The sequence below is a fragment of the Oryza brachyantha genome, chromosome 12 (assembly GCF_000231095.2).
Source record: "Oryza brachyantha chromosome 12, ObraRS2, whole genome shotgun sequence".
NCBI lineage: Eukaryota > Viridiplantae > Streptophyta > Magnoliopsida > Poales > Poaceae > Oryza > Oryza brachyantha.
In genome coordinates, this window is record NC_023174.2 from 3,542,244 (window position 1) to 3,566,771 (window position 24,528).

At 38.7% G+C, this 24,528-nt stretch overlaps 3 protein-coding genes across 5 annotated transcripts; 1 reads left to right on the forward strand and 2 right to left on the reverse strand.

Moving 5' to 3' along the window:
- Positions 1-4,808: 4,808 nt before the first annotated feature.
- On the reverse strand, positions 4,809-15,812 carry LOC102701677 (tRNA pseudouridine synthase A). Of its 3 annotated transcripts, XM_040529618.1 has the most exons (12): positions 15,459-15,812; positions 10,618-10,674; positions 10,278-10,355; positions 9,716-9,769; positions 8,925-9,007; positions 8,652-8,751; positions 8,517-8,579; positions 7,770-8,045; positions 6,857-6,917; positions 6,592-6,756; positions 5,632-5,695; positions 4,809-5,225 (listed from the first exon to the last, which is right to left on the reverse strand). In XM_040529618.1, the coding sequence occupies exons 1-10, from the start codon at positions 15,777-15,779 to the stop codon at positions 6,656-6,658; spliced, it is 1,194 nt and encodes a 397-aa protein (XP_040385552.1). In that variant the 5' UTR covers positions 15,780-15,812; the 3' UTR covers positions 4,809-5,225; positions 5,632-5,695; positions 6,592-6,655. The 3 variants fall into 3 exon arrangements, with proteins under 3 accessions (XP_040385552.1, XP_006663893.1, XP_040385553.1); XM_006663830.3 differs by lacking the exon at positions 5,632-5,695; XM_040529619.1 differs by lacking the exons at positions 5,632-5,695; positions 15,459-15,812 and adding an exon at positions 12,059-13,259.
- Positions 15,813-15,997: 185 nt separating this feature from the next.
- LOC102701958 (DNA-directed RNA polymerases I and III subunit RPAC2) lies at positions 15,998-18,112 on the forward strand. The gene is made up of 4 exons (XM_006663831.3): positions 15,998-16,110; positions 16,234-16,351; positions 17,214-17,290; positions 17,766-18,112. Exons 2-4 carry the CDS (start codon positions 16,251-16,253, stop codon positions 17,915-17,917), a joined length of 330 nt encoding a protein of 109 aa, XP_006663894.1. The 5' UTR covers positions 15,998-16,110; positions 16,234-16,250; the 3' UTR covers positions 17,918-18,112.
- A 558-nt stretch (positions 18,113-18,670) lies between these two features.
- Positions 18,671-23,147, reverse strand: LOC102701964 (uncharacterized protein At4g06598-like). Its single transcript, XM_015842984.2, has 5 exons — positions 23,010-23,147; positions 21,792-22,491; positions 20,563-20,638; positions 20,345-20,471; positions 18,671-19,491 (listed from the first exon to the last, which is right to left on the reverse strand). The coding sequence occupies exons 2-5, from the start codon at positions 22,475-22,477 to the stop codon at positions 19,286-19,288; spliced, it is 1,095 nt and encodes a 364-aa protein (XP_015698470.2). The 5' UTR covers positions 22,478-22,491; positions 23,010-23,147; the 3' UTR covers positions 18,671-19,285.
- Between the last annotated feature and the right edge of the window lie 1,381 nt (positions 23,148-24,528).

The following is a 24,528-nucleotide window of genomic DNA, read 5'->3' on the forward strand; positions in this document are numbered from 1 at the left end:
TTCTGGCAAAGAATAAAACAAAGAATATCAATATATTCTCAATTAGCACCGCTTTGGGAAAAGATTCTTCTTCCAACAACTGAACAACATGTATGGCTTCCATTATAAACTGATCAAACAACTTGTAGGCAACTACATATTCGTCCCGGAACCAATATGGAACAAAACAATTTTTTTATCAAATTAAGCATGTAAATGATATTCACCTGTCAGATATCTTAATTGTTAGGTTGATCATATATACCTTAAGAAACAAAACAAGTTGGAGTTTAATTTTGTAGCAAGCCTATGCGTTCCAGAACCGCTAGCAAATGAGTTGGAAGTGTCTATATGTAGGATATGCCTATCTTTAACAAAAGGTAATTTTTCTTGTAGTGATATGGTCCTTTTCACTAGGTGTTCTATATATACAAGTTGATCTGATGCACTAATGCAGATGAGAGAAGTGTTTAGTGTTCTATATGCATGGATGGATGTATATATATAATTATGAATATGAACATATATACACTTAATTTGGGGATTCTAATTTCCAATATCTCCAACAAAATTACTTGTCTTTTTTTCTTAGTTTGTTGATTTTGGTTGTTTGTTTTGTCTTATAACTTGTACATCAATTCATAATTTCAACCACGTTCCTTCAAATATATATAACACCATTTATGAAGTCCACTGATTTATCTCTCCAATTAAATTAACTTTAGTACCACGGATTTGACTCATGCATGACTGCATGCTCCCTTGCTGACTCGTTAACCAAAAACATCCTTTGGAAATGTGGCCACACTAATTTTTTAGCACAAATATAACAGTAAAAAAATGCGGATATTTCGGGTATAGTGATTTCTATATTACCTTTTTGCGAAATTTTTTCGTATTAATTTTAACATTAAATGTTTTGTCATATATTTTCTACCTTTTTACAATACACCACACATTTTAATCTATTTTCAGGAAAGAAACATTAGCTCAAAGTTAGTTTTGTTTCTAATTAAGAGAAGCCGAACACAGCTGAACTTTTGATAAATTAAATAGGCAGCCAGTACAGAACATGGATCATATTTATGTCAGATTAGATATGATCCATGCATCATGGAGTATCAAGTATCAACAACTCATACCATCAACATATATACACAGGGATATTCTTCCATCACTGACTCTTTGGAGACCAAGAGTAGGGAATCTGGTATTCTTTAATTTACAAAATTAAAATTAAATGGGACTGAAGAATTATAAATAATGTGACCGGCATGACAGGATTGTTTATATTACGCAGGGGAGACTCGTCGCACACACAAATCTTCTTACAACGAAAAAAAGAAGTTTTTGACACGACCTTTGTGCGGTCCACTCAGTGTGGCACTGTCTGCCAAGGGAATATATGTACTAATAGAATAATTAGAACTTACTGCATCATGTTATTAGTATAGGGATCATTAGTTATCTTGTTCTAGAGAATGTGACAGATATATGTGCACACTTTCTTTCATGCATAGAATAGCTAGATACTGTGTTTCATAGTTCTAGATGGAGTTACAGCAATTAATGTATATAATAGCTATTACATATCATGTAAGGATGTGAATGCTCATTAGGATAATATATGTAAAAAACCATCCACCTAAATTACAAAAAAAAACACTCTGACATGACATTTAAGCAAACACACCCCAATAAGAAGAATCAATTCTAGGATGTGCATAACTGACATGGAAGCCATTAGATAATTAAGTAGTTAACGTAGACTTGCTTACTCTAGCTTAGAGCCTTATCAGAATCTTATAAGTTAATTATATTTAAACCACACATACAAATATATAGACAGATATAATAAGCCAAGTAGCCAAGCATCGGAAGATCACAGAAAGTCTTTTGGGTTTAAAGCAAGTTAAATTTGTACTTAGTTAGCAAATTGAGTAATCCCTCCATCCAAAAAAAAAACGTATTTTGTGAGACAGATGGAGTACATGTCCTTAACCTTGAAGTCGCATCAATTTTGTATTGGTATGTTTACTGATTAGAAACTTCATTTCCAAATAATCCTGCAAATTATGCTAAATTAACCTAAAACTCAAAGAAAGATATACCAAAATTAGAACAAGTAATGTAACCATTGATGCATTATTGCTAGTATAAAAGGTAGACTCAGCTCAGGGCTAAAAAAAGTAGTACATACAATTGGTAGCTTGCACAACCTGTCAAGCTCGAAATGGTCAATATGCACCAAGTCAAGCACAGTCAAAAGCAAGAATTGACCACTGTTGACTCTACCTCACTAAAATCAAGCTGTCATAAAACCCACAAAATCATGCAAAATTCAGACAAGCAAGAACCTAAATTAATAGTTCAAATTACCACCCCTTTTTTTCAGGCATGATCCTGGGTAGGTTACACGTAGCCATGAAGGCTACAAGGATGGACACCAATAATGGGGAAAATGAAACAAATGATTCGGTGCAGTCTGCGCTGGAAACCTTGTGAACAAACCCCCTTTCTTTCTTGACAGGTCCTCCACTGCCCCCATTTGTTATTGAGCAATCCCTGTTAGTGATCTGCAAACTACTGTGCACTCCCATCACCACTTTGCTTAAAACACATTTCATACATTTGACACTTGATTTAAAAAAATAATAATAAAGCCATGGTGAACTTAAACACTAACTTTTTTTTCTCTTTTTCTCTTCCCGAGTTTCATTCCTTTAGAAAATTCAAAGTGGTTTCGTCCCCGCAAATGCCATGTATGACATGACAATTTATTTTTAATGCTTTTCTATGTTTATAGACTCCGCTAGGGCTGCTGAGACATGTAATCGATATCCAACGCAGGAATATTTTTAGTAGGAATTCAATAAAGTCGGAGATATCTCTAGATGTATGTTAAATGAGTGTATTCGTCAATATTTGTATGCCTATTTGGTATATTCCATGTGTACGCAGAATCTATGTAATAAAAAGAGGGGGAAATTGCTCCTATTTCTCCCACGACATTGAACCATACAAGTCACTGAATTTCTACAGGAATTGAAAACACTGAAAATTTTCAAAACTGTTATTTTGTTGATACATGGTAGAAACACATGAACACGAGGTAGAATCCCATGTTTATTTTTCTCCAATGTTTTTATAGAATTGCTTGATCCATGTAAATCCGAAAGGGGGTGATTGCTTGGCTTTGGCATATTTAAAAAAATAGTTTATGAATAGAACTTTTATATATATATTCTTAGTGATCTAAAAGTCAAAACTGAAAAATAAACTTTCGTGAAGAACCCTAAAATTAATCAAAATTTTAAATTTAACATATAAATATAGTTATAAAGATGTGGTGTAAAGAATTTGTTTCAACAAAGGCCTTGTAGAGGTTGGAACAGATCAATTACAAGGTACAGGCCCAACACAGTCCTGCAATTGTTATCCTTTTGCATGAAAGCTTACACTACTTTGCAAGGAAAGCGTACTAACGGGGGAGGCGCTTTCGGGGACGAGGGATGGGGCCCCGGGAGATGCGCCAATGGGAGACCGCTCCGGTCCACTTTGATCTCATGTCAAGATTCCTGCTGCTTCTTTATTAATCCGTATCAATCTCTCTCCCTTTTGCTCAGCCTAAATGCCTGGTCGCAGTTGTTTTACCGGCAGCTTGCATCCTATCTTTTGGAATTTTCATCCACAAATTTAGAGTAGATTTTAGAAAGATTTTCATCGTATTTTATTTTTTAGTTTTCACTATTAGATCACTAAAAACACATATACAAAAGTTTTATTTATAAATTATTTTTTATTTACATATTTAGCTTTTTTTTCGGGTAAAAGCCAAACAATCCCCCCTCGCTGACAGGCGTGCACAGACGTCAAGGCACTGCCGACTCTACTCGGCTTTGGCTCCTTTGGCTGGGTGCCAAGTGACAAGATGACAAATTGACAAATCATCCATTAGTGTCTTTGCTCACCTGCAACTCATTTGGCTATCCATGTTTTTACAATGAGATTGCAAGACAAAAAGTGAACTTTATGATCCAAGTTGCAGAAAACTGCTAGTGTTATGACTTCTGGCATACAGACTTGAGTTTATGGTCTAAAGTTCTTTAATTGTTGGATAAACTGCATTTCACGCGTAGATTGAAATTGCTAAAGTGCTAATCTCGCTTTGTAAGGAACAACGTCTAGCTTAGTAGGCAAAGAAAAGGCATGAATAGAAGATCAACAACTGGCTCTCTACCAACACGTACGGTTTTGGTTGTTGATAATGTTCGATGCACAAGACTACAATGGAGATGAAAGAAAAAGAGAATGACGGCATCAATCTATCATTGATTCATTGCACCTTTGAGTTGAGACCGGAAACAAGGGCTCCCTCTCAAAAATAATAATAATAATAATAACGACTGGAAAGAAGGCAACCAGCACAAGTGTAGGCTCCAGACATGGTCATGATGTCAAATGGAGCTTCCTACCAGCTGCACAGATGACAATCCCTAGCTGAGACAGAAGAGGAACTTGTAGATTTACATTGTACCATTGCCTCCCAAAGACATGGCCAGATAGATTCACAGATCACAGCACTTCATGTCAAGCTTAAAATTTACAATCGAAGGGAGGCTGCCCTTGTGCTCTCTTTACAGGGCAAACCTCAATCAGAAGCACGTCACATAAAGACCAAATATCATAGCATTCTCTCTCATTACCTCAAATCAAGCTGCAGAGGAGGATCCACGGGAATGACGAGTGCAAATTTGTAATGGTTTCGTGGGCCACGGGATGATGGGATAAAGCAAGCTGATCAAGAAAGCAAACGAAATGATGCAGATTGTACTAAAGCCATTCAGATCAAATGATGAACTGACGAGGAAATATATTCCCTGCAATGCTGTCTGTATGGTGTATATATAATGAAGATGAAACAAAATAAGGCATAACCCAAAGAAAGGGTAAACTCAAAACTGCCACTCTTCTGCTATCTAGTTTACACATACAGTTTAATTTGTGCTAAGATCTAGAAATTCCTGGATAGATGCAATATTGAACCCCGTTAATCTCAATACAGAGTAGAAGCTAATGAGAACAAGAAATACATATTCTTCCATCATGGTCGCACAAGTATCTTAACACATGGTGGAAAAAATTCCAGATTTGCACAAAATTCCGGCTAATGGTGAGAAAGCATTTTGCTTTCGAAGGTGCGTCTGGACCTCTCATCTAAGTTTCAATAATTCAAAAACACCGGCCTGGAGGAAAAGAAAAGGTATTACTTTTGACATGCTGTTTAACATAAGTCTATGACTGGAAAAACATACTGATTTCTAACTTGGGGAAAGGTCTCAATGTAACTAGCTAAAGAGAACTACTTAGAAAAATTGACAATTTAAAGGAAACACATAAGTACCACTATGAACTATAGATCACCAAAAGATTCATATTTATTTGGTCAGCAGTAAATACTTCTAAGCTAGTTCTACATCACACCTCTCCCACCACAGCCCATCACATATAAATTGAGTAAATTTCACTTGGGCCAACCTATATTGACCAAAGCAGTATAATGGACCAGTGTTTAACTTATGTTTTCACTTAACATCACCTATCTTTACTATCCTTTGTAGGTTGGCCCAGGTTTATAGTTTAGGATGTTACTGCTAGGTTGGCTTTAGCGCAATCCACACGAGCGGTCATGGTGCAGAAATCACACACTGAAAATCTGCAATAGCAGGAGCGTATCATCAGCACCGGCACGTATTAAGATACACATGACAGCGGTTAATATAAGACCTTTTGCAAGAAGTTGATGTCAGTTAATTTTGAAACCAGTAAGCGGAAGGAAAGGACCAAAGGTGGTTGGGGGGAGGGGGGGTATTTAATCCACTAGATCACCGAAAAATTCGTACTTATTTGGTCAGTGGCCAATGGTTAGTTCTAGATCACACCTTTTAACCTCCCTATGGATCTGTGATTTCCGACTGGCCAAGTATATATCAAAAACACTGTATAGTTCAAAAGGTTAGTATTTGATACACACCAATATGAAGAAATTAATTCCACTTGCAGTGCAAAGGACCACTTTTAGCAGGCAGTGTAATCACACCTGGATCAACCATTGACCCTGGTGAAAGCACTGGATCAACAGTTTGACTGTCAAATCATTAGGCCATTGGTCAAACTATGTATTTTATTTAATCATTTCTAACTAGTGGTTCACCAAAAAAAAAGTACTGCCAGGATATCCGCAGTTTGATAGACTATAGGTCTGAACTAACTGAACAGATGTAAAGCTATTCCTCAAAGAAGCTCAAGTTACCAATATATACAAAGATCATGCAATACCAAAATCTTGATGTGGTGTTCGACAGCACATAGTGATTTGTTAGTCCTATCGTTTGAATACGAGTTACAATTTGCCATGTCAGATAAAATAATTCTTTAATCAAATTGCACGGTGAATTGAGATTACAGGTATGCAACAGTACCAAGTCATACTACCTCCGTCCTTAAATGTAAGGAATTCCGGGGATGAATATGGAAAAGTGTTTGTTCAGATTCATCTCCAGAATCCCTTCTATTTAAGGACAAAGGGAGTAAAAGCTAGATTAGACATACCTCCCAAAGAAAACATATGACAACTTGAAGTTGAAATGATGCAGGTCATTTCAGAAATCTGTATTCAAATGCTCAGGTCATATTTCACGTTGGCAAGGTAGAGACCACAAGCAGGTGCCATAGGAGGTGCCGCAGTCACTGTCTTTGAATTCAGAATTCTCTCAACTGCATCAAAGACCATAAACATTAGTATCATTTCACAATCTACAGATCAAAAGGAAAAAGATACTAAGTGAAAGTATTATTAAAATGAAACAAAACAGACCATCTGCAGTTGTTAGATCTCCAGTACCAACAGATTTTAGAAGACCAACCATTAACCTTACCTGCACCATCAGAGAAGACATAAATACATCATACATGCCAAGTGACCAAAATAAGAAGGTAGCATTGTCTAATAATCAATTAATGGCAACAATGGTAGACATAAGGTTGTCTAGCAGCAATCATCACATGCTCATTGCTCAAATACATTTATTGGCATGTGACATTTTATATTTACCAACTAGAGTTGGAGAAGACGATGTTTGGTACAGCTAATGTTTTGTTCTGAGGTTTAAATAAACATGAATAGTTTGGTGGTAAAAGAGGTGATATTTTTTAGACTCTTCGGTGATTTCCCAAAAATATCGCATTGCAACTCTGCTCCAAAATCTAAGTACTTTCTAAAAAGCCTTCGCAATAACTAACATGAATATTTGTTCTTAATTATGGGGAGTCAAGAATAGAACATCCCTAGAGTAACTTGCAAATCAAATCAAAGGCACCCACAGTCCTAGTGTCCCACACAGCCCCACACACACACACACACACACACACACACACACACATATATGAAAATTAGATCCTACTATTAGGTGTAGCTACTCCCTTCACATCCATGATAAAAAATATTTTCATAATTGTTTCTATTCTCATCCAACAGAAAGTATATACACTGTTAAATCTCATATGAATAATACAACTATATGTATTGAGTTTGAGCTTTCTGTTGGAAGAAAGAGGAAATATGTATAGAGGTATTTCTGCACCTTAGACGTGAAGGGAGTAGCTACCCCTGGTAATAGGATAGAGACTTCCTAATATATATATATAGAGAGAGAGAGAGAGAGAGTAAGAAATCAACCAGCCACTTAGTCCCTAGGCTTTTAGTTAGCCTTCATGGAAGAGGAATTAACCTGGTGGTAAAGAAATGAACGTGCCCTTGCAGTAACAACAAAGCATCGATGCCTTAGCCTCTTTCCAAATTCCCCTCCACTCTCACATCTTGATTCACTTGTAGTATTAGAAGCATCAGATCCTTTACCAGAAGATTCCACAACTGATGTCCTTGAATAAATAAGAGGCCCATCTAATGGCTCCATATCTGATCGTTCCAAGCTTGAAGGAAAAAACATGGAAGGAAATACTTCTGTAACAGTAAGCTCATCCAATGTTCTCATGGGAGAATTCGCCTGTGAACAATAATTGCCAAGAAATGATAAAAGTGAATGTAAACATGGTGGATGTTAAAATCCACAAAACTCGTGAAAACAAGGAAAAGAGTTTATTGCTTCCCTTTATGTAGTAATTATTAAATTCAGTAAAGCTTTTATTGTTCAGCAAATAAGTACTATGTCCAAGAACAAGGACATGGGAAGTATGGATCTCAGCAAGTGCTTGTTCAGATTCATACCCCCATGTCCTTATGTTTTTGGACTGAGGGAGTAAATTAACATGATCATTGTTTGCATTCTGCAAAAGCCCACTTGTTCTTGATCCAATTGCAGAAATAAGATGGCATGCACTAATGATAGGAAAATCTCAGCATACACCAAGTCTAATGCTCCAACTCTATATGATATAACGCCCCTTACTATACTATGCATTTCTTTATGAACGCTCTGTTTAAATGAGAATAACAATTAAGAAGGATAAGTAACCACCTGACATCCAGCTGCTCGAAATGAACTGAAATCATGATGCCCAACAAGTATGCTGCATGCTTTCTGAACATGAATCATCAGTAAATCCAACAGTATAATTTTTATATCAGGAAATATGATGGAACAAAACTTCACCTTCATTGCCTGTACATTCAAATCCTCGGCTATGTGCCAAGCAGAGGATTTCTCAAAAACTGATAGTGGCTCAGATCCAGAAAGCAAACGATAGTGATACCTTCAAGAATATAAGTAAATACATAAGCAGTTCCAATAGTTCATAAGGGCAAATGGAGTGGTATATAAGCAAGCTTCATTTTGCTGCCATTTACTTCAATAAACATAAGAATAGAACAAGTATAATAACAATATCAATAAGAAAAATCCCTTATTTGTATATTTGCTACCTACGTGCGCTCTAGGGCTTTGTATCTAGCATGGAAGTCTGGTGCAACACAACAGACATCAGTAACCATTATGTCACCTTCATTCTTCTGCAAGGAAAATTGTAAAGCAAAAATAAATATATACTGCAACATATAAGAAAATAAAATCATCAATAAACAGGTAAGCACGTAAAGTACATAAACCAATCACTAAGAATGAAACCAACCATATGAACATGTGTCATCACCATAGCAAAGATAGAAGGTAATAGCAATTATAGAAAAAGTGGGATGACAATCTGTAGGTGAATAGAACTACTACTAGAGCCGCGTTCGGCCACTCCCATAAGATAACTAAACCCCCTTGTTTTCCGCGCACACGCTTTTCGAACTACTAAACAGAGTATTTTTTGTGAAAATTTTCTATAGGAAAGTTGTTTTAAAAAATAATATTAATCTATTTTATATTTTTAATAATTAATAATTAATTAATCATGTACTAATCTATTACTACGTTTTTCGCGCCGAATAACTAACCCCCTCCCACCATACTACGGAACACAGCCTAGGTTGTTTAGCAAATAGTAAGGTTTAATCAAAAGATCTCTTTTAGTCACTTAAGTGGTCAAATTCTCAACATCGAATTGCTTGGATTCTCTTTCAAGTTTCAAAGCACCTGATTGGTTGTACAATCAATGGAATCAACAGAATCATGATTAGTGAAGGAATGATTATATTATGGTACAAAATTTGAATCCCAGACATGCTTATATTATGGAATGGAGGGAGTATAACTAGATGGGGTAAAAAACATGCCTGTAGAAAATGGTTCACTGCACGTTTCACAACTCCAGGTTCATGAGGAGGCAACTGGAAATGGGCAGAAGGAAGTTAACAGGGTTACAGATGATGTACAATACATATTGTTAAGAGGAGTCAAAAAGTAAAACAGTTCATTTATGCAATTGGTTTGGGAGCATATAGTGAGATTCTAACTTTGACATTAGTGCAGTTCAACCTAAACTATCATCTACTCCCTCTAATCAAGCATACTCTGTTTTAGATAAGCATCCAGTCAATTTTTTAAAACTTTTGAGTATCAATATCTTTGTAAATGTTTTTCAGTATCCACCACACATGAAAATCATAAATTTGCATGTCTCAAAAGTTAATTTCATAATATTACAATTTTAATGGGGTTTTACAAATATTTTCCAATAAAACTTAATGGTCAAAGTTGCCTTTGAATACTGTCAGTGTCCAAAATAATGTGCATTTGTGACCAGAAGTAATAGTACTCAAAATAAGTTGTGTCAATAAATGCATATAAAGCATTGGGAGAAAAACGAGTTAGGAAAGAAACTTTGTTCATCCATACCACTTCACCAGGCTTTCTTTTACTTATCCGCTCCACATCAACATGACAAACATTAGATAAAGCATGAACACCTGCGTCCTGAACATAATACAAGTTATTCATTATTCACTAATCACTACGAATGAGTATTACATAGCATTGCAGGAAACTAAGAGTAATGTTGCAAAGGCTTGTCCTATTAAAAGGCATAACCTCTCCACTAATGACAAATCAGCAAGATGATAAAATTCTATTAAATTCCCATCACAAAATAACTGATATCCAAATAGTGCAAAGAAAACATATTGTAATGCAGGTAAATACTGGCCTAGAAGAAAAAAATTGCAGTAAAACAACGTACCGTTCGACTAGAACAGAAGATTGAGACTGGCTGACCAATGAATTTATGAAATGCCTCCTGAAATAATTCAAAAACATGAAGTGTGAACTACATCTAACATCAGTCCACTACTACTAAATAAAGGCTGTAAAAGTAATCTATCAAGTCAGGTAGTCTTTCGAACAGTAATAGTTCTACCTCCGTCCCATAATATGAGGGATTTTGCCTATACATTTGCATAGGCAAAATCCCTTATATTATGGGACAGAGGTAGTAGTTTACAATGTTCATGATAACAGTCTTTTAAAAGAGGATATTTTACAATGTTTACGATAATATTTTCTTTTGAAATGAATCGCTAGACTTCATATTATTCACTAGCAGTCAAGTCAACATCCATTCTTCAGTGGCCACTTGCCTTCAATCTGATACTAAATTACTAACAAACAAAACCAAACATGTATATTCTCACTGTTAAGACAAACATACTAGATCATTTTTATCTTAAGTGTACAATAACACAAAAGTAGTCCATTTGTATTGCTGGAAAAGCCTATAGGTAATTCCCTGTATGCTGTTCTGTAAATTTTTCTGCTACCTACGACTGAACACATCCATGTAGATTAAAGTATGAAACAGACATGTTATTAACAATAAAATAGGGCTGGTGAAACATTGGTTTGCTCTAACCTCTAATGTGTACACATGTACAGTTTACATGGACATATTGGTCTCCAAAAGTAATGCATCAACCAAGTCTCTAGATCATTTACATAGTATCAGAGCTAACAGCTAAGATCTTAAGCCCCTATCAGAGTCAAACATAAACGCGTTGCTGATTATTGCATTACTATTGTCACAAAACCAACGATGGCCATAGACTTGGAGAAAAACCTGGCATACAGCCAGCACTTACAGATCACAAGCCAGCACTTACAGATCACAAAGTGCTTTTCATGACTAGAAACAGATCAGGGCAGATTAGGTACAGCTCATAGCAGCAGTGGACAAGTACTGGATAAACAATTAACGGTTTAGGACTTCAGCTGTGATACCATGTAAATGATGTAGTAAACGTAACTGATGCATTGCTATTGTAGGCCAAAAAGGCCAACATCTAGGACTCGTAGGAGACTAAGGAAAAACAAGGGAGTATGGAACTAATCCTGCTAGCACATATTTACTTCATAAAACATCAGAGGAGTTCCTATTATTCAACTATATCCAAGTCTGCACCATCAGGACCCACTTGACTTCAATGTGATCCAAACAAAAAGAAACTAAACATGTATTTTTCATTGCTAGGAGAAAAATACTAGGCCTTTTTATTTTAAAATACTATACCATAATTAAATCTTCATCTACTGCGTGCATACAACCACCAAGGTAGTTTGTTTCATGTTGAAATTATATCTTCTCAGCTAAAAGAAAGGCTGGAATCACAAAAGTAATCCATTAGTACCTCTGATAAACAGCCTATAGGCAATTCTGACATATGTTGTTTTGTAAATTGTGTTGGGCCAAATTCCCTCCACATGGAGACTTTGCTCTCCAGCCCATGTGCAGCCCAAAAGTCCAACAAATGAAAGCCATTGATTCATCTCTTGATGGATGGTGGAAATTGCCAATTGGGCTGGTTTTTGGTCAGCTTGGATGAGAATCATAGAACATCGGTTCTTCCAAGTTTCGTGCATTTTGCTTATGTGGTTTGGGATATATCAGCTGAGAACCGAAGAGGACAGAATCTGTTATTTATCTGTTTACTTACTTATACCTCTTGTTAGTTGCTATGGTTGATGTTGTGGATGCCAAAACTATGTCTTGATTATATTGTGGTCGTTGTGATGAGGCAATCTCCACCATCCATCAAGAGATGAATCAATGACTCACATTTGTTGGACTTTTAAGCTGCACATGGGTTAAGAGCAAAGTCTCCATGTGGAGGGAATTTGGCCAACAAACTCCCCCTCCCGACATCATGGAAGATCCCATTGCTTTCCAGCAGTCATGCCAACGAGCTGGTAGCCTTGAGCTTCTCCTTTGCCATCACCTTGGTTAACATATCAGCCAGATTGTCATCTGTGTGCACCTTCTCAAGCTACATTTGTTTAGAACTCAACACATCACGAATCAAATGGTAATGCACATCAATATGCTTTGTGATGTACCTCTAGATGTTCTAGAGAAGACTCCATTTGTACCAATTGTTGATTGTAGTGAAAGTTTGGAGTGGACTGGATGGTCCCGTAATTTTTTACTCTGCACACCGAGTAGGGTTTTTCCATGTTAAATCCTTGTGTCTTATGTGCATGTGATTTTGTTATTTCGTTGCAAGATTTGCTAGTTGAAATTATCCTCAAAATTCATGGCAAGCTGAGGGGTTGATTGTATGAAATGTATTTGCTGATAAGTAAGTTTTCACTTGCATATGGTCGTGCTTGGTTCAGCCCCAACAAATTGCTCTACCTAGAACTGAAACACATACTTGTAGGTGAAACAGGCATGTAATAGAAGGTAAATTATGATTAGTGACACTGAAACATTGTTGGCTTTCTTTAGTTTCTAATGTGTAGCATGTACCCTTTACAAAGACATGTTGAGCTCCAATAGTAATGCATCAGCCAAGTCTCTAAATCATCAACATAGTATCAGAGCTAACAACGATCCTAAACCCCAATCAAAGCCAAGAGGAACCCAAAGCTCATTACTGTATCACTGTAAAGTCACAAATCCGTTGATGACCATAGACTTGGGGAAAGCATGGCATATAGGCATACAATCAGCACTTACAGATCACAAAGTGCTTTTCATAACTAGAAACAGATCAGCAGCAGATTAGGTACTGCTGTGGGAGCTAGGATCCAGATGATTGGTGTTAGTTAAACATTCAATAGTTTAGAACTTCAGTTCTGATACCATGTCAACAATGTAGGAAACATAACTGATCCATTGCTATTGTAGATCAAGATGCCAACATCTAGAATGCATAGGGCACAAAGGAGACTAGGGAAAACAATATGTGAGTTTGGAACTAACCCTGATATCACATATTTTGTTTGTAAAGAAACAGCCAACATTCATTCAGCATCCACATGTATAGTTTCATTGCTAAGAGAAAAATGCTAGGCCATTGCTCGGTGCAGCGTGCATGTAATGAAAGGTAAATTAGGATTAGTGACACTGGCACATTGGTTTTCTTTAGTTTCTGGTGTGTAGCACGTACCCTTTGTATAGACATGTCGGGCTCCAATAGTAATGCAACAGCTACGATCCTAAACCCCAATCAAAGCCAACACAAACCCACTGCTGTTTACAGCATTAATGTCAAGTCACAAGTGCATTGACAACCACAGACTTGGGGGATACCATGGCATGCAGCCTGCACTTAAAGATCACACAGTGCTTTGCATAACAACAAACAGATCAGTACCAGATTTGGTACTGCCGTGGGAGTTACAACATACATATCGACGGTTTAGGATTTTAGCTCTAATACCAACTGAAAGATTTAGGAAACGTAACTGATGCATTGCTATTGTAGGCCACAAGGCCAATATTTAGAATACACTGGATACAAAGGAGACTAAAGAAAACATCTTGGGAGTACAGGACTGATCCTAATATATAATTAACAGTACCACGTAAGGCTTTTTGGGTTTGCAAGAGATCCTGAATAGCACAATCACATACTGTTCTTCAAGGAATCTATTTGATTTCCAAGGGAAAGATTTGATTCCTTGTAAGTTCAAGTTGTGATAAAGTGGCCACCCGTCCAAGAGCTCTTAAAAAGCAGCAATTTCCTGCTGCACCCTCACAATTCTTAAAGGACATATTTCTATTATTGTTCACTCCAGTTCCCCTTAGCCGTTTATTCATAAACCACTAAAAGTGGAACTTACAAAAAAGAAATTAGTCTCTCACTTGCTTAATTTTGATCACCCTTCACAAACGGAAAAAATAACAAGGGGTTTTTGGTCTGGTGCAAAATTTTGGCAATGTTGCGTTCCTTTTTACCAATATTTGGCAGCCCATGCAATGGCCAAGTTCAGAAGGAAAATTTCGGTTTCACTCCGAACAGCTCCAAGAAAACAGAAGTTAAAAGCATCGACACAACCATCATGTACTCCACACAAGGTTTTCCCTGCTGATTACCACTCACTTGATAACCCAAAGCTGACCAATCAGAAAAATACATGGGATCCATTTGCCTCCTGACTACTAACATTGGCCAATTACAAGACTCAAACTAGCATTAATCAGTTGTTCTATGTATAAGATCATATGCCGTGACAAGAGTAGATTTCCATATGTCATAGAATTCCCTGACTATTACAGTCAGAGCCTAACTGCATAAATTATAAAGCAAAACATAGAGGAACCTTCTAGCTAGCTCAAAACACCAGAGGTCAAAAATAATGTAGTTTCAGTTCTGCTTCCATAAATTTAGTCACACGCATTCCAAACATTTGTTAGATCCAAGGTCTTACCCAAGGGAAGGCATTGAGATCATCAGTTCGTACTGAATATACTTGCCACTTGGGAATTATTAAGCTCCAGTTGCAGTAAGGATTGTGTACTTAGTACCACTAGTCATCAATTTTCCAGATAAGTCAAATCTCCCAGTGCCAAAATAATTTTCTATAGTTTTTACTTGGCATAAACTGCATCATTATCATGATATCAGAATGCCCCACGGACATGTCATATTCTCATTCTCATGGGCTTCATCATTCGCAAATCTGCCCAAACCCCTACCAAGTTTCAAACAATTGTGTAGCTACCTAGTACGAGGAACATCTGGAGAAGCCCTAGATTATGGTCACCATTTGAATCAGTCACAGCTCAGATTAGAAGCATTTCACCTCGAGGACGCCGACGACGGTTCGCTGGTTGGGCTGCTGCTGGGAGCCGGAGAACCGGGTGCCGATGTACTCCACGGCGACCAGGTACCGCTGCGCCCGAGGGTTCCACGCGCCAGCCATCTCCTCGCGGCTCCCTTCCGCCACTTCACCGCCGTTCGCGGCGTCCCCCCGCGCCTCAGCCGGCGAGGGACAGGGATCCGGCTGGGAGGACCGCGGGACCTTCGCCGGCGGCGACGGCTCGGCGAGGGAGGGACCAATGGGGCGCTTCGAGGACGCGGAGTCGGCGGCGGCGGCGGAGGATTCTGGGGTGGCGGCGCTCATGGCGCCGAGAGAGCGAGGGTTTTGCGAGGGCTCTGCGCTACGCGAGAACCTGACGATGGAAGATGTTTGAAATTGCCGTTTTGCCCTTCTTCTATTTTCTCTGGCTCTCTGGCCCCACCGCCAATGGTAGCGGGCCGTGCCGACGCATCGGCCCAGTAGGCCATGGGCCCACTTCAACACGGCCTATTAACTCTCTCTCTCTCTCTCCTCTCTCTCTCTCTCTCTCTCTCTCTCTTCGTCCTAGTGGACTCGAGGGTAAGCCAACCAAACCGCCGCCGCCGCCGCCGCCGAGGACGACGACGACCTGCCGCCGCAGTGCCGCGCCAACCAGGTGGGGGATGCAACCACTTTTGTATCGGAATCTTGGGCTAGCCCCCTTGCGCGGGTTTTCTTAGGTGAAGGGGTGCCATGGACGAGCAGTAAGAACCTTCTTCTGTTTTGCTGCTTCTTGTAGGTTAGGAGGGGGGAGCCATGGAGCACGGGTCGGTGACGGACTCGACCTCCTCGACGTTCTCCATCATGGAGGAGGATCACACCCTGGCCAACTCCGTCAGATTTGTGCTCAATCAGGAGTGAGTAAAAATTCCCCTTCCTTTCTTTTGCGTATATCAGTGTATATGCTGTGTTTTCCTGTGCAATTGCAAATGGATTAGATTATGTCATTATTGTGATTAACAAAAGACTTTGACATTCTGTGATGTTGATGGTGTTGACTTTAAGAGGTCGTGGCTACCATTGGAAGTACAGCTGAAGTTGGATTCTGCTGTAGAGATTTAGATAATATGATTTGGTTCATGGGTTCGATTGGAGCAACTGGAGGTTTTGTTATTACAACCAGCAATCCAGATCATTTATTAGCTTAAATCCAGAATGACTACAAGTGCAGAGTTATCTGTTGATTATAATGAGGATAGAGGTCTAAGATTGTGTTAGCCTGTTAGACCTATTTATTAATACAATGGATAGATAAAAATGAAGAACTGTTTGGTGTTGCCAATATTTATGGCTGCAGGTGACTGGTTAGGTAGGAATCTTAGTTCTTATGAAGAACTGTATGAAAATGATGTTTCCTAGACAGATATTGGTATGTAACATATTCCTCATGTTATTATCAGCTTTAGCATGCAACAATTCATGTTGCTCGTTAATTTCATAATAATGGCAGCTAGCAAGCAGTTCGTACGCACCTTAGTTAATGATACATGTTTTTTCCCACGTATTTAACTAAGATATAGCAACTTGGAATGTGAAGGAGCTACGGCATTATGTGTAGCTTGGATCACCTTTGAATAATGGAACATGATAGTTGTTCAGGCAACAAAAGTAATTATTGTTTCTTTAATAATCAACTTGTGTTTTCAAAGAATTGGGTAAGCCTACGTCTAACAACTCCCCTTTGCAGTTGTGAGTAATTATTGATTTGTGATGTTACAGCCCAAGGGTAGCATTCTGTGGGTATAGCATCCCTCATCCTGCTGACAACAAAATCAATATAAGAGTTCAGACTACAGGTACTATCTAATAATTGGGTGATAAGAATTTTCCCATTTCCCTTTATTATCAGTGCACAATGAATTGGCCCTATATGATTATATCAATATTCGCTGTATTTGTATAATAGGAAATATATTCACTTCATGAAGTTGCAAGAATTTCAAACAACATTTCTTTTTGCTACTCAGTCAATGTGTTAAATAATCAGCTGATGTATAGTGATCTGAGCTGTGATTTTATCTATTTTGTTGTGAATGGCAATTGAAACTGTATGCAGTGGTATGTTATCATGGTCTAATATATAGCACATCCAATCTTGGTAATGAGCAACACTGCAGTATTGGTAGTTTTCCTCCAAACTACTTAGCAGATAGTCCAAATATCAAAGGGATGCTATTGTTCTTCCCTGTCGTTTTAGGATCTAAAAGATTTCTGCATCATTGCCTTTCACAGATTTGATTCTTTCCTGATGTATGATGTATATGTTGGCAGGGGATCCAGCAAAGGATGTTCTGAAGGATTCTTTGCAGGATTTGATGGTGATGTGCCAGCATGTAAGGGGGACGTTTGACACTGCAGTGACTGATTTTCGGCAGAACAATCCTACAGGCATGGACATCGATGTCAACAAAAAAGTAGCTTAGCTTCTGGGTGGTCTTTTCAGTGAATGGCAGCAATTGCCCAGACATTCTCTTTGTAACCGAGTTATTATCTGCCCTAGCCGCCTAGTTGATAAGAATGACCCCTTAAATCCGTTGTAAGAAATGTTATTAACACAAGGATACTTGCATTCTTACTTTAGTTTTCATGGTGAATGGAAATATCCAGCATTTATCCTATTTAGATGTATGTTGCCTGTATGGCAAAATTACATGGAGATGAAAATCAATTAGGGATGAAGTGGTTTAGTCAGCTAGGGATAATGCAACAAGACTGACAAGAACCTTATATTTCACTGTCTCCAATATAATTTTTATTTAATATCTTAAGTTCTTAACATTATCCACTAATGTTGCATGCATAGTTTACAACCATTTGCTAGTATTTGAAACTCAAGGTTTAAACTAAGGGGCTGGTATTTGTTCCTTGTTCTATTTAGTCCAGGCTGGAACAACCAATAGCAGCAGCTTAGATCGTTTTGTTTCGTCTGTGGTTCTCAATTCAGTTAATTTGAACTTATGTATTCTATCAGATTTATCAAATACTCCATCAAGCTACAGATGTTTCAAATAATCTAACTGATGCTTAACTTGAATCATGAGTTGTTTAAAAACTCAGCAGTGAATATGGGAATAGTCTAGACGAACTGTATCACGGTACCAGTAGATGATTGGGCGATTAATACATCATTCATGTGAAAGGAGACAATCCATATTAAATCACAGCTTAAACTTTCGTATGAGCACGATGTGCACTATCGGCGATGCCATTGCATTCCAATTACCTCAACTTGGCATTACAGGAGGTCCATCATTTATCATTATCAATACACAGCTCAAAGACATCAGAGAATTACAATATGCTTCATCAGCACCAAGCTTTTATTGAATGTGCTGCATACAGTTCTCCAGAATGTAACAGAATCTCAAACACTTGTCACATTCTGTTCATGTCATAGTGTGCCGGCTGCCAAACTATAACAGAAGCACCACATTGGCGTGTAACAACAAAATAAACAAGACTGAACTGAATGAATGAATCAGAACCTTGTTTCAAACTGATACTAGAGAAAAGCCTCAACCTACAGGTAGAACCTAAACACCTCCGACTGGTCCAGCATCAGCAATGGATATGAGATGAGAATGACCGTCAGGTGCACATTCCAAATGAAATAAAAATTGGATCCACGGTTATTTAGCCTTTCCAGCTCTATTCAACATGGGATGTGATTCCAGGTTCATCGTCGCTGCTCCCCTCCTGATGCAACTAATGGCCACAAATAGTGGTATGACGACGGGATAGCGAAGCTATGTGAAACTCACAGAATCATAAGCTGGTGGGCAAAAAGAATCTTAGATGCGTAGGCCTGGCACAGCATCACGCCCTGGGCTGGGATCGCCGTGTTTGAGAGACATGTTTGCGAATTGTGAATCCAGGTCTCTGCTGTTACTGCGACTGTGGGTAGGAGCCTGCTGCTGTGGTATCTGCTGCGGATGCTGCTGTTGCTGAAACAATGATCTGAGGCGACCAATTTCCCGTTCAAACATCTCCTGTTGGACTGCAGTACATGAAAAAGGACTTCAGATCACCTGTCATTTAATCATTTCTACAATTTCGAAATTAATACTTTGCATAGATACAATGCAACTGGTTTACTATATCATTAAAAATATCCAGATAATCTCAATGTTTCTTAATAGGACATAAATATTGTAAGTTGGCATAGAAGAATTTTTTGTTATCGCATACACCATCCATTGATTTGCATGATGCGCATTCTGATCCAGCAGGACTGGCACATATAATTAGAAAGTTCTAAGATTGAAAGTATTACTGAAGAGAATAACTTAAGTGTGGAATACTATTCTATTAAGTTCTTTGTTAAGATGAGATTGATTTTTTTTGTGTGACTAGTCACATGTGAATGCTTAGAAAGATGATAAAATCAATAGGCGCAAAGGAGAGGAAACAACATTAATTATGCATGCACGGATTTGTATTTTTCAAACCAAATAAAGCCTTTAAAATCAGAAGGATACATCATAATTAAATCTAATATAACAGAAAAAAACTTAAAAACATCCTAAACTCCATTTCCTCACTTGACTATATGTATGTAGTACAGAGTAGAAACTAGAAAAGCTGCAGTGTTGATTTGATATTTTCCCGACCAATCATAAAAGACTCCTTAATCTTTATGATATATAACCTAAACAAAAAACAATATTCATTGTTTCTGCTTATTCCCACCGAACTCACAGACGAATGAACTTGACTATAACCTTACAAAAACAAGAAAACTAAGATACTAAAGTTAAACAGTGAGGCCTAATCAGAAAATTAGCATGAGAAAGCACTGCAATAATTTTTACTCGTGTGAAAAGAATATAGAATGGAGAAATCATACTTACAGCGTTTAATTAGGTGTTCCTGAGTTAGACTCTCAAGGCGTTGTTTCAAGGCTTTATTCTCCAAGTCTAACATGATATTTTGTTGACCAAGAAAATCCATCTCAGCAGAAACTTCTACACCCTCTGTCTGCAAACATTTAAAACAACCATTTGTATACATTAAGGTAATGTGAACTTGTGCAAGAAAATATTGAAATAGTTCCTTGCAATAAGGTCACCTGTAAAGCTTGGACTCTTCTCTCGAGCTCTGCAATATATTGGAGTTTTCTAACACGAGACCTCTGAGCGTACTGCCTGAAATGGTTGAAGCAATTTGTTACATGCATATGCATGGATGTTCAGATGTAGGAAGTAAAACTGTGTACAGTATCAACTGTTGATTAAAACAGTTCATCCTTTCAATGGGGGTGTGAAAAAAAGATAATTTGACACCAGAGAGTTTGGTGAGCATGCGTATATACTGTTTGTGTGCATTCTTTGGGGATTCATGGATGTACTATATTTACAAACTGCAAGTAAAGGCAAGTGTGTAGCACAGCTGTGCTAAAATATCTTGAAATGTAGGATTCCCTTTACATTCAGCGTTTATGGTAGGTTAAGAATGTTGCTTCTGAACTTCAGTATGTAAACTTCACAGCACAGCTGTGCTAAATATCTTGAAATGTTTCATTGCACATCTGGCATAGTTATAAAGGGAATCCTACTTTTGACATTAAACCTCCTATCACACGTGAGCGACACAATCAAAGACAGCGCAAGGTAGCTACTTCCAAGCATATAAGCAGAAATCAGATAAATTGTGTGTGTTCTTCAATCTTCATCCTCTATATATTGTAGACCTGGCATGGGTTAAATATGTATTAGATTTCTCTGAGGAATTTTTGTACTTAGTCAATAAAACCGCAACTAAAAATACTTGTAAAATTTTCTCGTACGAAGATTTTATCAGCTTGGATAGGATATCTTCTGGAATTAAATAGCAAATAGATTCCCTACATTTAAGTTATGCATACATTAAAATGGAAGTAAAGAGTTACTGAAAGTAATTCAATGATATGTCTTTAGGATTTTGATTACCATCTTTGTTTTTCCCCCTTTTGATTTATCCAAATTTTGAAGAAAAAATTCAGAATTAGAAAAAAATTGTGCACACTACTGGTGGGTGTAGAAAATGGGCTTTCATCGAGAGTCGCCGCGTGTTAGATATGCACCATGACCAGTAATATCTATAGTTTACAGGTCAATTTTACTTAAATAGAATGCGCCAAAATGAAATGCAAGCTAATTTCTTAGGCATTAATTCAATTCTGCTATTCCAATCATGAGTTCATGCTTCCTGCTTCATTATCAGAATCAGTGTTTCATGTGCATGGAACACGACAACATTAGCATGGTCATTCCAAGTGATAGCAAATTAGCAATGCGCATCGAAATAAATCGAACTCACTGTTTAGCTCTTTTGGTGTCTGCCTCAGATTGGGAGTGCCTTAGCTGTGCACCCTCTTTCCTCTCTGCTCCAATCCTTTGATCATGAGCTGGATCTCCATGGCCTTTCCTGTCCACCCCATTAGGCAAAGGACCATGTCCATGATCACCAAATGTGCTCGGTGGAGCAAGATGGCCACCATTCATCTCCCTCATCGGCACCGGCATTCCGCCGCCACCGCCATGCCGGATCATCTGTCTGGAATCCCATGGCCGGCCCTGCCCTTGCGGCCGGCCAAACGAGCCTTGCTCCGGGAAAAACTCCGGCGCGCCGCCCCAAGAACCAACCTGATGCCCTCTTCCTCCTCTCATTCCATCGAACACATTGTCATACATGCCGGCCGCGGCGGCGGCGGCGGTGTTGCCGCCGTCGAACAGCGTGAAGGAGTCGCTGGACGACCTGCGGTGCCCGGGGCGGCCGTGCGGCCGCGCCGGCGCCTCGGGCTCGTCGAGCAGGTCGTCCAGCCACGACGGCTGCTCGTCGATGAGGACGCTCTCCGACGACGTGCGCTGGTGGCCGTGCCGGTGGGGCGCGTCCCGCGGCCGCGCGATCGGGCCGAGCTCGCCATGCGGCGACGGCGACGCCGCCGGGAACGGGCTCCGCGGCGGCAGCAATGCCTGCTTCTGGAGCCTCGCGTTCGCCATCATGGCGTGCTCACCCTCTGCGCCGAAAAATTGCAACAAAACGTCAAAAAAAAACCCCGAAAAATTTCTGAGATTTGAGAAACTTTCACGCTAAACCACGCCACGAAAATCATACAATTCGGATAGAATTCATGGTTTCTTGCAGCACCAGACACAGATCTCATCTGGGAAGCACCGCAAATGTGAAAAATCGAATTACAAGGCCAGAAATCCCCATTTGAGGACGCCATTTTGGGTGCGGAAGCATCGAATACTCACAAACACAGAACGAACGCTCAAGATAGACCATTACCAAAACACGGATACCAAAAAAAAAAAACAGAGAGAGAGAGACGAATTTAAACCGGATTTGCCCCCAGAACGTGAAATATTTCATCAAGCAGACAACAGAAAACAAATTTGGTGGACAAACAACCGAATCCAATCGTAATTTCCCGGACCAAACTAGATCAAGCGCCAATCCGTACAAAGATATCATCACAAGAAAGAGTATGAAGCTGCCAAGAACATGAACAAATGAGAAGGAAACACGCACCAATTCAGCCGCCTCTTCCAGCAAGACCCTAATCAGCTCAGCCCTCGATTCCTCGGCTCCTAATCTCGGATTAGAGGATTAGTGCGTCGTTCATCAGGAGAGAGGAGAGAGAGGGGCAAGAAGCGGATAAATGGAGAAAAAGAAGAAACCGGGGAGAGAAAAGTCAAAATAAGGCCGAGCTAGTACTATTTATAACGGCAACGCCCATTCGGATTTTCAACGGCTAGGATTGGATTTACAGCTTTGGATGGGTCTCGAGCAGATCGATCGAATGCTGGCCGTTAGATTGGATATGTGACACAATGAGCCTCTCTGGGCGTTTCTGGTGGCTGCAAAACGTAATCTTTCAAAGTCAGAAGCTCTCGTAAAAGGGACTTTTGAATCAATGATTCTCGAAATTTTTAAGTCCCCGAACAGATCTAATGTTTGTCATAAAATGCTTTGTATATTTCCACTCGCTTCGATCAAGATAAACCATGATGAACTTGTTGGATTGGGATATCCTTCCTTTATTTTAGGATTGATTACTTGATGTTGACAAAAAACAATATAGCCATGTTGTAGCTTCCTCGCAACTAAGGTAGTGTTTAGATGATAAAAGTTTTTGGCAAAAATATCACATCGAACATTTGATCTGATGTCGAAAGGAATTTTCGGACACAAATGAAAAAACGAATTTCACAGCTCGCCCGGAAACCGCGAGACGAATCTTTTGAGCCTAATTATGCCGTCATTAACACATATCGGTTACTGTAGCACTTATGGCTAATCATGGACTAATTAGTCTGAAAAAATTCGTTTCATGATTTCTCACATAACTGTGCAACTAGCTTTTTGGTTCATCTACGTTTAATGCTTCATTTAGATGTTCAAAGATTCGATGTGATGTTTTTGGAAAAAAAATTTAAGAACTAAACGAGGCCTAAAATAATTCAACAAACAAATTTTGTTCCAAGAATAGTTCAACAACAGCAAATGATCGACGTGGTTACAAGTAGAAATCTATATTTCGTCCTCCATTTTTTTAAAAGATACAATAGTTAAAGAGTACTTTATTCGCCACCGTCAACCACCACCATCCCAACCAAAAAAAATACGCATCAATTTTAAGAGCATCCCAACAGTTCATCTATTTCATCCTCCATTCTGAAAATAGATTAAAAAATGAGCTTCAACAAAACATCTACCTCATCCTCTATTTTTAGATGTCATCCATATTAGGAGAGAGAAACTCTATATTTGGACGTTCTCTCTCCTCGTCATATATGAATGATCTGCTGAGTAAAAAAGATATGAAAGATAAAACTATTTTAGATGAGCATCTAAATGAGATATAGGTGACCGAAGTTAGATAAACCGATGAATGCTGTAACAATCAGAACCACGTGCGTCTTCCAAGGGACGAAAAAATAATACAAACTATGTGGCGATATTTTGTAAAAAATGGGGTCGCATGTTAGGAATGGCGAGGCAAGGTTGCATGTGCGCCAGCGTGGGTGTGTGCGTGCATGTGCAAAGG